This window comes from Dasypus novemcinctus, chromosome 19, assembly GCF_030445035.2.
Source record: "Dasypus novemcinctus isolate mDasNov1 chromosome 19, mDasNov1.1.hap2, whole genome shotgun sequence".
Classification (NCBI taxonomy): domain Eukaryota; kingdom Metazoa; phylum Chordata; class Mammalia; order Cingulata; family Dasypodidae; genus Dasypus; species Dasypus novemcinctus.
In genome coordinates this window covers 20,111,224-20,123,505 of record NC_080691.1, presented here as the reverse complement: position 1 = coordinate 20,123,505, position 12,282 = coordinate 20,111,224, and the positions used below count along the sequence as shown (strand labels likewise).

The window sequence follows — 12,282 nt, the reverse complement described above, 5'->3', positions numbered from 1 at the left end:
CCACTATTCTCCTTTGATTACTATTTGGGTGAAACATCTTTTTCCAACTTTTCACTTTCAAGTGCATCCTTGGCTCTAAGGTAAGCCCTGCAGACAGCATGTGGATGACTCATGTTTTCTTATCCATTCTGTCAGACTATGTCTTTTTGGGGGGGAATTTAATCCATTAACTAACAATCATTGTTATTACTATACAGGCATTACTTCAACCATTTTATCTTTTGGATTTCATATGTCATTTCTTATTTTTGTCTACCTTTTTACCTTTTTTTGACTACCCTTTCTGTTTCTCTTCATTTCTACACTCTCCTCCAAGCTCCTCTCTCTTCTCTTCTCTTTTCTGGTTGCAGAATTTCCTTTAGTGTTTCCTACAGAGCTGGATTCTTGTTTATGTACTCTGTTTCTGTTTATCTGTGAGTATTTAAAGCTCATTATAAGACTTGAAGGACAGTTTTGATGGATAAAGAATTCTTGGCTGGGAGCAGATGTGTCTCAAGCAGTCGAGCTCCCACCTCCCACATAGGAGGTCCTGGGTTTGGTTTCCGGTATCCTGAAAAAACAAAAACTATAAACAAAACAAACAGAAAGACCAACTCAGGGAAGCCCATGTGGCTCAGTGATTGAGTAGCTGGCTTCCCACAGATGAGGTCCCGGGTTCAGTCCCTGACCTCCGCTACCTCAACAACAACAATAACAAAAGAATTCTTGGCTGGTAACTTTTCTTTCAGTACCGTAATTATGTCATACCACTGCTTTCTCACTTCCATGGTTTCTGAAGGGAAATCCACAGTAAATCTTACTGGAAATCCCTTGTATGTGATGTTTTGCTTTTCCCTTGCTGCTCTCAGAATTTTCTCTTTATTTTTGGCATTCTGAATATCACACAACTTGGGTTAGATCGATTTGGATTTATTCTCTTTTTTAAATGATTTTTTAAAAAAGATTTATTTATGCCCCACCCCCCACCATTGTTTGTGCTTGCTGTCTGCTCAGTGACCATTTGTAGTGTGCTCTCTCTGTCTGCTCATCTTCTCTTTAGGAGGCACCAGGAACCAAAGTTGGGACCTCCCATGTGGAAGAGAGGTGCTCAATTGCTTAAGCCACCTCAGCTCTCTGCTTTGTGTCTCTCATTGCCTTTCCTCTTTGTGTCTCTTTGTTGAATCACCTTTTTGTATCAGCTCACTGCACCAGGCCATTGTGCCAGCTTGCTGTCTTTCTCATCTTCTCCAGCAGGCACTGGGAACCAAACCCAGGACCTCCCATGTGGTAGGCAGGAGCTCAATTGCTTCAGCTGCATCTGCTTCCCTGGATTTATTTATTCTATTACTAATTACAGTACAGCGTGTTTCCTGGACATGTATATCCAAGTCTTTCTTGAGAGTTGGGAAATTTTCAGCCATTATTTCCTCAAATACTCTTTCTACCCCTTATCCCTTCTCATCGCCTTCCAGAACTCCTATAACAACACATATGTTGGTGTGCTCTGTGTTACCTTTCAATTCCCTGAGGCCATGCTCAAGTTTTCCCATTTTCTTTCTGTTCTTCTCTCTTTACAATTTAATTTGTCCTTTCCTCTACATCACTGATCCTTTCTTCAGTGATCTGTTGTGTGCCCCAATTGTATTTTAAATCTCACTTATTGTGTCTTTCATTTCCATGTACTGTTATTTTTCCACCCAAGATTTAAAATTTTTCTTTGTTCTCACCCACTGTCTTTAAAAAAAACCCAAACTACTAGTTTAATCATCCATAAAAACTGTAATTTAATCTGACAGTAAAACACAAAAAGCAATATAGAGTTGGTTTAGTATGTTATATATTTTAGCTTTGAAAGCCATAGAAATCAGTTATCCAAGGTTTTTTCCCTATAAAAGACCCATTTTTCCAAAGCATTATGCACAATTTTAATTAGAATATAATGACAACGATATTTCATATTTTTAAAAAATATAGAATGAAGTCAATGACTCAAAAAAGTTGTCAGCTGCAATGAGTTGAGGGGAAATTTCATAATCTATATCATAACAGATATAAAGTATAATGGTTCACTTTTTAGTGCTTGATAGGGAAGAATCATGACAAAAAGGTCAATATGAAATCATTTGATTATAGAAGCAGTATCTAACATTTGAAATGCATCCATGCTCTTTTGTATGATCTTATTAGAGTCAAGTATATTCATTTTCACATGTTATAACTGCTATTGCAAAGGAGAAATACTATTGTTTTACTTCCCAAGAGATATACACAGTGCAATTTTTTTCTCTAGGGAACTTGTGAAAACCAATATAAGATCTAAATTCTTCACATAATATATGAAACAGGAGAAGCCTCTTCAGATTTATTTTTTGAAGTCTAGAATGCCGCACTTTCCATTTAGGCAACAGTTCTTCATTTCTGTCATCTGGCCCAGAACTGCTGCTTACTGTGGGCCTCGAGTAGCAGACATGATTTCTTTTTAGGCTTCTATCCCACTGATGTTTTTTTATTTATTTGCCTGACCAGGTAGTAAAATATCTCATTAATGTTGATTTTTGACTTTGTAGAAGATTCTAAGAAGGCAAAGTTACACAACTGTCTTGCTAAATTCTGACCCTGCTCTTTGCCAACAACTCGCTCATCTTCCAGGCCACGTTTATTGCCAACCCAAATCATCTTCTGTGTCCTTAACTCATAAAATCTGTCTCCTCAGGTCCTGTAAGCCATTAAATGTGGACTGAGCTGTAATAGAATATAGTAGTGCAAACTCTTGGCCATTCTTCATATACAGATCCCTCATCACTGTAAATTGCTCTGTCCCTGCTATATCCAGGATTTTGAACATACGCTGTTGGCAATCTACTTCAACTTGCTCTCTGTAGGAATCTTCTATCATTAGATTATATTTTTCAACAAAAATTCCATGAGCAAATTGAACTGTCAAAGCAGATTTCCCCACACCTTCTGAACCAAGGTTCACTAGCCTGTACACATGCATGGTGTGGTCTGTTAAATACTGACAATCTCCCTGATCCGGCGCCTCTTCCTCCTCCTCCTCCTCCTCCTCCTCCTCCTCCTCCTCCTCCTCCTCCCTGCCATGGATCCTGCTCTGGCTCTGTGTGGCAGCAGCCTTGCCCACTGTCTTCATTTTTTTTTTTTAAGATTTATTTATTTACCCCCCCACCCCCGTTGTCTGCTGTCAGTGTCCATTCACTACATGTTCTTCTGTGTCTGCTTGTATTCTCATTAGGCAGCTCTGAGAACCAATCCTGGGACCTTCTGGAGTGGGAGAGAGGCGATCATTCTCTTGTGCCACCTCAGCTTCCTGATCTGCCGTGTCTGTTATTATCTCTTCTCTATGTCTCTTTTTGTTGCGTCATCTTGCTGCACCAGCTCTCTGCATGGGCCAGCACTCCTGCACAGGGCAGTACTCTGCACAGGTCAGCACTCCACGTGGCCCAGCTCACCTTCACCTGGAGGCCATAGGCATGGAACCCTGGACCTCTCCTATATGGCAGATGGGAGCCCAATTGCTTGAGCCACATCTGCTTCCCCATTGTCTTCTTAATAAAGTCTTTTATTTCTTTAGCCATATTGCCCTTCAACTCCATGATTTGATTAGATTTGTATGAACCTCATTTATTAGCTGTTTCAAGACCTGTGTCTCACTTGGAGCTTAGTCTCTTTGCTTGAGTCATAGCTTCCTTTTTCTTAGAATGGCTTGTAATCTTTTGCTGATGTCTAGGCATCTGATTCTGATGCTGAGTTTACTATGATGTTCAGTTTCTCTCTCTTGTCTGGAATTTACTGATAAGTAGCTCTGTGCTACCACTCTTTTTTGACTCTTGGTTTAACTTGTTCTAGATATTTAGGATTGCCCCTCTATAACTGATCAAACCAGGGTAAGGACCCAGTAATGCAGTTTCTAAGGGCCTTGGAAAGGGGGGCAGTAAAGACACCTGCTTGCCTCATTAATTTTTTCCTCTTTCATGCATTTTTCTATTCCAGCCAGCAGATGGCACTCTTTGACAGACTTCTCAATGCAGATCCCAGGTGCTAGTTTAACTCCGTGGGTGCATGGACTGTGGGCCCATGAAGCAATATATTCAGGTCTGGCCAAGCCTCACAAACAAAATTTTCTCATAAGCTGTTCTCCTTCCTTGGCCAGCCATTCCCTCCCTCCTTCTGCCTTCTCAGCAACCAGCCTGGGACAGTTAGTACAGTGTTTGAGTAGGGAAATATCTTTAGCTCCCTGCTATCTCTAGGTGTAAACAATGTCATGGCTCCATCCTGCATGGAAGTTTGAGACCCCTCCAATGCAGCAGATCAAGTTGGCTGACTGAAATCTGAATTTGCTGTAGGCTATTTCCCTCCCTTTCCCCTTTCTTGGGGGAAGAGGACCCCTGCAAGCCTCTCAGTCTGCAGCCACTGCTATCCACAGCCACTGTAGTCTGCACACTGCGGTTTGTTCTGAAGTGGGGGGATGGATACCTGCTGCTGCTTCTGCAGCCTTACTCACAGGATTTTACAGCCAGCTGACACTCCTTTCCTTCATCCCTCTCTCTTCTGGATGGTGTCTCACCTTCCCCTAATGTCCTGACCCCAGAGCAGCCCTCCAGACAGTCTCTGCCTGTCCTTTAGCTATTTTTTCTGGGGAAGAAGTGACCCCTCTACCTCTCTAATCCTCCATCTTCCCAAAAGTCTGGTTGTTGTTTTTTTTAATCAGCATTTTAAATATTTCATACTACTGTTATCTTGCCTCCATGGTTTCTAATGAGAAATCCACACTAAATCTTACTGGGATTCTCTTGTACATAGCTCATTGCTTTTCTCTTGCAGCTTTAAGAATTGTCACCTTGTCTTTGGCATTGGACAATTTGATTACTATGTGCCTGAGTGTAGTCATCTTTTGAGTTTATCCTGTTTGAGGTTTGTTGTGCATTTTTTTTAAAGATTTATTTATTTCTCTCCCATTCTACCCCCCCCACCCCCCATTTGTCTGTTCTCTGTGTCCATTTGCTGTGTGTTCTTCTTTGTCCACTTCTGTTGTTGTCAGCGACACGGGAATCTGTATTTCTTTTTGTTGCATCATCTTGTTGTGTCAGCTTTCCATGTGTGTGGCACCATTCCTGGGCAGGCTGCACTTTCTTTCGCACTGGGTGGCTCTCCTTACGGGGCGCACTCCTTGTGCGTGGGGCTCCCCTATGCGGGGACACCCCTGCGTGGCATGGCACTCCTTCTGCGCCTCAGCACTGCGCATGGGCCAGCTCCATACGGGTCAAGGAGACCTGGGATTTGAACCATGGACCTCCCATGTGGTAGACAGATGCCCTAACCACTTCCCTGTTGTGCTTTTTGAATGTGCATATTCACATCTTTTGTTAAAATTGGGAAGTTCTCTGTCATTATTTCATTGAACATTCCTTTCTCTCTTCTCCCTCTAGGACTCCCATAATACAAATATTGGCATGCCTGATAGTGTCCTATAGTCCTTATGCTGTTTTGCTTTTTAAAAATTCTTTCCTTCTGCTCCTCAGCCTGAATCATTTAAATTGTCTTGTCTTTGAGATCACTGATTCTTTCTTCTGCCAACTCCAATCTGCTATTAAAATCATCTAAGGAATTTTTCATTTAAATTTTTGTGTTCTTCAACTCCAGTATTTAGTTCCTATTGAGAATCTCAAAGGGAGTCCTGTATTGTACAGTCATTGTTTTCCTCGTATCATTTATTTCTTTTTCTGTTTTCATTTATCTCCTTGAGCATACTGAGGATCATTTTTTCTAACGTCTTTGTCTGGTAAGCCCAAAGGCTGGTCCTCTTCATTAACTGTTTCTTGACTTCAACTTTTTCTTTGGGATATGCCATCATTTCCTATTTCTTTGTCTTAGAATCAATCTTTTATTGCACACTGAACATATGACTATTTTAAAGTGCTAATTCTGGGATTTAGTCTCCAAACTGTCTTTTCTTAAGTTTGTATCCAGCTAATGATATGACAGAAACTTTCTTGAATGGTAGGAGTTAATCCAAACAAACCAAGGCAAAAAGCACCTTTCACTGTATTTGCAAACTGGCTCTGCTTTGGCTGGTTGTCACTTCCACAACTTAGCCCTCTTATGAAGATCAGCTTGAGGCAGCTGTTAAGTGCAGCAGTCTTAATTAACCTGGGTGGAACCATGAAGCCTTGTTTTCTTGGGCATGGAGCTGCAAAGACTGCTTCTTTTCCTGGGCTTTTGCTTCCTCATGGCTTTAGGAACTCCCGTTTACGGGAGTTTAAGTGAACCTCACCTCTACTCTCTGTGAAATAGATTTTTATCCCTTCCTTGTGTGACTTAATGCAGGTAAGTCCTTTGCCTCAGGCTACTTCAGCTTGTTTATCACACTGTCCCACACTGTCTGGAAGTGGATTCTGTGCCCTCCACACTAACTCTAGAACAAGTCAGCCACAAGTTCCCCAGCTCAGTCTCTCAGAATTCCACCCGGGAGATTGGCACTGACATGCATGCACCCCAGTATGTGCACAGGAGCCACTCTACTCCCTTTGGATCAGGGCCAGGGACATATAATGGGAGTGCAAACTGGGTTCACCCTACATTGTAGAAGGGGTTAGGGAGGGGCCAGCAAGATGCTAAGAGTTGCTCCTATAGCTTCTGCAGTTTTTTTAAATTTCCATTTATTCATTTTGAGATACCAGGATTGGGGATTGAACTAGGACCTTGCATGTGGGAAGCCAGTGCTCAACCACTGAGCCACATCAGCTCCCCTGAATTGGTTTTTTCATTTGTTTTGCTTGCTGTTTTTTTTTGTTTTTAGGAGGCACTAGGGACTGAACCCAAGACCTCACATGTGGGAAGCAGGCACTTCACTGTGCCACATCCGCTTCCAGATAACTGTCTTTAAGATTCCTCTGTCACGTTTGCCAGAGAGCCTGTCCCAATCATCTTAAGTAGCTCATCAATAGCATTGATCAATGATCAGACCATACTCCCTCAAGTTAGATCTTTATGTCCCACCCCGGCACCAGCAAGTTGTGCCAGGAGCCCAAGCTGCAGTCTACACTGCTGCCCAGCAAAAGGCTGGGGGCTGGGGGAGTCTATCTGCTGCAGGGAGGGTGCAAGTCAGTGGTACTTACTGCAGTGTACCATCCATCGTTTCTCCCACTCCTACCTGGATACTGCACAGTATTCCACTGGATTCCAGTTTCAAAATAGTTGATTCAGATAGTTCCTGGTCAGTTCAGAATTTTTGGTTATGCTTCCTACTCCGTCATCTTCCCACATCCTACTGCTTTCAAGACTTTCTTGATTCTGTACTCCCTTTTTCACTGTAATCCTTTAACTGTTCTCTGGAGCTCTGAGAAAGAGGTTTCTGCTTGTTCTTGTAAGTTGTTCAAAGGGTCTGGGGCCCTGAAGTGTCACACCACTATCTTGGCTGGGACTGACTTTATCTTTGCCCATCAGTTTCTAAAGAGATTATCCTATTGTCTGTCATTTGCACTGCAAATCTTTTCCTGATTCTAGAGAGGTGTATTCTATATAGATCTTAAATTCTTATGTTTACTTTAAAATTTAGATTGTGGTAACATGTAACAAAATTTCCCTCACTTGACATTTTTAGTAATTTATCACTTTGCAGATTAGTCATGATTAGACTTTCCATATTCCACAATTTCTATTATTTTTTTATTTCTCCCTACCCTTACCCCCCAAGTTGTCTGCTGTGTTCTTGTGTCCGCTTACACTGGAAATGTGTCTCTTCTTGTTGTATCATCTTGCTGCGTCAGTTCTCCGTGTGTGGCGCCACTCCTGGGCAGACTGCACTTTTTTCCGTGCAGGGCTATTCTCCTTACGGGGCTCACTCCTTGCACGTGGGGCACCCCTACACGGGGGACACCCCTGCATGGTACGGCATTCCTTGTGTGCATCAGTGCTGCGCATGGGCCAGCTCATCACTTGGGCCAGGAGGCCCTGCATTTGAACCCTGCACCTCCCATGTGGTAGGTGGACACAGTATCATTTGAGCCAAATCCGCTTCCCTCCTATTACTTTCATGGTTGAGAAAAAGGAGAGAGAGAAATCCCAGGCATGCAAAAAGGAATGACAAACTGTCCAAATATCACTAGTCCAGTGGTGCCCTGGCTTTCCTCTCCATCTTCCTCCCCCTCAGAGCTGGCTACTGAGTGTTTCAGGTCACTACGGCTGTTGTCCGTAAACTCATTACTGATCTGCTGTTACTAGCCCGTGCGATTAGGACCTTGTGCCAGAACGAAAATCTACCTCATCACTAGTTAGCAGACTTTTTTGTATGAGACTTTCTCATGAAAGAAACTGTGGTTTGTATTTTGGTGCAGGTACATCTAAACTCATCATAGATTGGCCCTTGTTCATGGGACCTATTTTAGAGTAGCAGTATAATTCTATTACATGGTATTGTTTTACGTATTTTAAACTTTACAGAACCATTTTTTTCAAGGATCACCCACATAATGAGTAATCCAATATACTAAGCTGAAACGCAAACTTTCTTCAAATAATGCCTTTAGTTACTATCACCTAAGTTAATAAAGTTTAGTGGTTTGGTACCCTCTCTTGCTTTTTCAGGAATTTTTCTCCCTCACATTACTTCTTGTCTAATTGTAATGACTATTATCTCCACAACAGTAGTGGACTTTGAATGATTCTGATGTCTCAACATTCCCTAGTTTATTTTTTCATTATGCTATAATAAATGAATGTTATTTTACCAAATGCCTTTTCCACATCTGTAGAGTTGATAGGACTTCTATTGATTTACTAGATTTACAGAATCATCCAATTATCCTTACTTCCCTTTTTTTTTTTTTTTTTTGGTGATAAAAGAAGTATCTTATGGAGATTGGAAACCCACACCTGGCAAATAAGGACCAGTCATCAAATGGATTAATTCCAATACCTGTTTGGGTTTATTTCACGTCTTTTCTGCATCTATTTGTTAATGAGGGCATGTATAATTAGAAACACCTGTCCATTGCCAAATTTTTCAAAGGTTACTGACAACTTTGGAAGTGCGGTCTCAGCATTCTTTATTGTGCTCAAGAGTGGGATTGTTTTGTTTCTTCTGGCATTCTGCAAACCACCCTGATGACACACTTGGCCTTCCCTGCATCTGGGGGTGGGGGTGACAGGTCTTGTTTTGCACCAGCATGCCTCCTACCACTTTGCTCTCCCACCTAGAAAGGCAAGGCCAAGAACTTGTGGTTCTCCTTATCTTAACACAAGGGCAGAGCTTCCTTCTGCAGTACCTACAGCCTTCATCCTGCTTCCCCTCAGCATGAGACCCTCAGTGCACAACATCCTAACACAGAAGAGTCAACACCACACCAAGGGCTTATCGTAGAATAGATTTATTTACCTGAAACAATGTCTGTGCAGTGTGTCTTGTTACCAGCACAGAAATAAACAATGGATCTCTATTTACAGTCTAAAGTCAAACATGCGTTGTGATAAATTGTTGTTTAGCATTTTATTAAGATAAATGCGTCACAATTTTTGTACTGCACCAACATCTGTCTACTGCTTCTGATTTCATTAAATAAGTTACATTTAATACAGTGCAAAAAAGCTGATTGCACACTCAAAAAATAACTGAAGTTATGAACTGGAGGGCCTACATTTTAACCATTCAATACCTGTAGTGTTTTCTCTGAATTTATAAATAAGCAAACTGTACAGGGCCAGTTAAAAAGTAGCATGTTCCAATGACACCGTAGAGAAATCTGGCTACTTACACTGAAGGCATGCATTACAATCAAATATTGAATATTGTACATTTATATAAGCTATGAAATTTCGCACAGAGAAATATGGAGACTTGGCTGATGGCTTCTAAGTTCTTGGATAAGGTTTCAGAACCTCATTCTTCTTGCAGCAAAGAAACCAAAGTTCTCTGTAGAAGCTTTCTGATTTGTTAAGCTAAATTGTACATTTGTAATTATTATTTTGATTTAAAAGCTAAAAACCCCATTGATAATACACATTTCCTCCATATAACACACAATGAGTTGGGGGAACTTTTTCCTACTTTTCTTTTTCCCCAACATCAATCATGCAGAGGGCTGGTAGATGTGTTGCTAAAAATGGACATGCACGCAACCGAACACCCTTACATTGCTGCAAAATGGTTTAGGAAGCGGTTACTCCAGTATTGCTGAAAAGGAAAGAGAGAGGAAATCAGCTTTATGAAATACGGTAAGAAATGTTAGAATAACTTTATTTGAGGCTAAGATAAAAAGTGACAGATGAAAAGGAATATTCAGTTTGATCTTCAAAGATTCTGAGACCAGCATTCCTGATTAACTGTCCCTGAGACGCGACATAGCTAGGTAATATCTGAGAGAATGACTGAGCAACACAGACGGGGTGTAGTTTGGCTACAGAGCCAAAGCCACCCCTGGATTTCAGGAGAACCCCACCAGGCAGACACTTACGGGACATTATTTCAGGTGTAAGATGGGCATGAGAAGGAAAGGTTACTGGTTAGCGGTGCAAAGGGTAAGAAAAATAAAGCAAAAGGAAGCAGTGTAGCAATCCAAGCACAGCCTTCTAGCTCTCTCCCCTTCCTGCTCCAGGGGCAGCCATGCCTGCCCAGTCCTAGGAGGGGGAAACTGCTGGACCAGGGCTGATTATCAACTTTCCCTTTTGATGACTCCCTTTATCATTAACTGCAGGATGGTGGGGTGACAGAATTCAGTGGCTTAGGTAAAAGGGTGTCAGCACCATAGGCGCAGTGTGTTACAGCTCCTGGCAGTGGGGTGGGTCAGCAGATGCTGAGCCTAATACCTGTGGCCTGCCCACCACACCAACGCTCACTGTGTGGAGGCCGCACCTTGAGGCTGGTGTAGCGGCAGCTGCTTGCAGGAGGCTGGCCAGTTGGCCTGCCTTTGCACATGGACCAAGTCCCCATTCCCTCGATGCTCGAATGGCAGCCCAGTGAGGGGATGTGAGACTGCTTTGTCTTCCTGACAAGGGGCCAGGTGAGGTACGGGAGGCATAAAGCACAGTGCTCTGACAGGATGGCCTTTGACCTGCCTGCGCATCAGGAAAGAACCTGGAGCCCAGCTGCAGGCCATGGCTGCTGGATGCAGGTGTGTGGTGCATCTGAGGATGACCTGTCTCTTCCGCTTGCTTGCTGGGGAGCGAAAGCAGGAGCTGGGTGAGAATGTGGCTGGGCACCTGCCACCTCTCTGGAACCCCCCTCATCTATGCCACTGAGGACTAGACACTGCCATTTGCCGAACCAGCCAAGCCTAAGCGGTTCTTTCCTGCTCTCTGGGCTGGGCAAGCAGGTGCCCAAACCACCTCAATAGGCCCAAGCTGATGAATAGCGAGGCCACAGCTGGCCCACATGTCCTAAAGTGGCCCATCTGTTATCTTTTGTAAAGGCCACTAAATCTAGGAAATGAGCCAGGAAACCTTGCCTAGTTGGTATCATTTTCATTTAATGCACCCACTTGGTAAACTCACATCATATTTCAATTTACAACCAAAATATGTATTTGATCTGCTCAACCTACTAATTTCTATGTCATGATGCTAGAGTTGGCAAAAACCCTCCCCCACATTCTCTGCTAGGCAAATAAGCTGCCTTTCCTGCTCAAAGCCATAATGCCCTGTAAACAACCTTGGACAACCTCAGAGCATGGGGCCAGATCATGCATTTACAGCCAGCTTCTAGGTTCCATTTTTATCTCCCTTAAACTCTGACCTCTGAACTTTACAGAACCACGTCCTGCTTGATAGCCACACCCATGTCCCACCTCCAAGCCACTCTAAGCATTTATACCACATCTTTTTGCTGATCTTCTGGCTGGCCCAAAACCAGATGTGTTTTCATAAGAAAACTGCCAGAAAGTGAAGGAGCTAATGATGGGCTGGTTTTGAGCTGGGCAGAGCCATGCCCTAATAACTGTGCTTTAACATCCCTGGAGAGCTAAGACAAGTCCCAGCTGCCAAAGACATGACCCAGAAGGGCAGAAAAAACAAACCTAGTGATTCAGTGAGCTCACTGGCTCGGTTACTTTACTAGCCTTTCGCTTTCTAATGAACAAGGTTAGAAGGGTTCTGGGACAATTCTGTGCAGTCAGAAAAGATCAGAAGAACCCTAAGACATTTTTGGGTACCCTCATCCCAGGACTGGGCCAGGCACAGCTCCCGTGGCTTGTTAGGCTTTTTCACCTGCCATGGGCCTCCCCGACATCTTGCCTACTGGACTCACCCTTCTACGTCAGCAAATGCTGTGCCTGAGTTCCCCCAAGCTACCCGCCT

General features: G+C 43.0%; 1 protein-coding gene and 1 pseudogene across 2 annotated transcripts in view; both read right to left on the bottom strand.

Annotated features, from left to right (window-relative positions):
- Window positions 1-2,336: 2,336 nt before the first annotated feature.
- On the bottom strand, window positions 2,337-2,977 carry LOC101412472 (ras-related protein Rap-1A pseudogene; annotated as a pseudogene).
- A 6,369-nt stretch (window positions 2,978-9,346) lies between these two features.
- Window positions 9,347-12,282, bottom strand: part of ATP2A2 (ATPase sarcoplasmic/endoplasmic reticulum Ca2+ transporting 2) — a 66,893-nt gene continuing 63,957 nt past the window's right edge. For both annotated transcript variants that reach the window (XR_011646492.1, XM_004475486.5), the window contains exon 21: window positions 9,347-10,165. Coding sequence is in view for 1 of the 2 variants with exons in the window: in XM_004475486.5 (XP_004475543.1) it covers window positions 10,152-10,165 (14 nt within the window). In the remaining variant the exon portion in view is untranslated. The remainder of the gene's footprint in view (window positions 10,166-12,282) is intronic.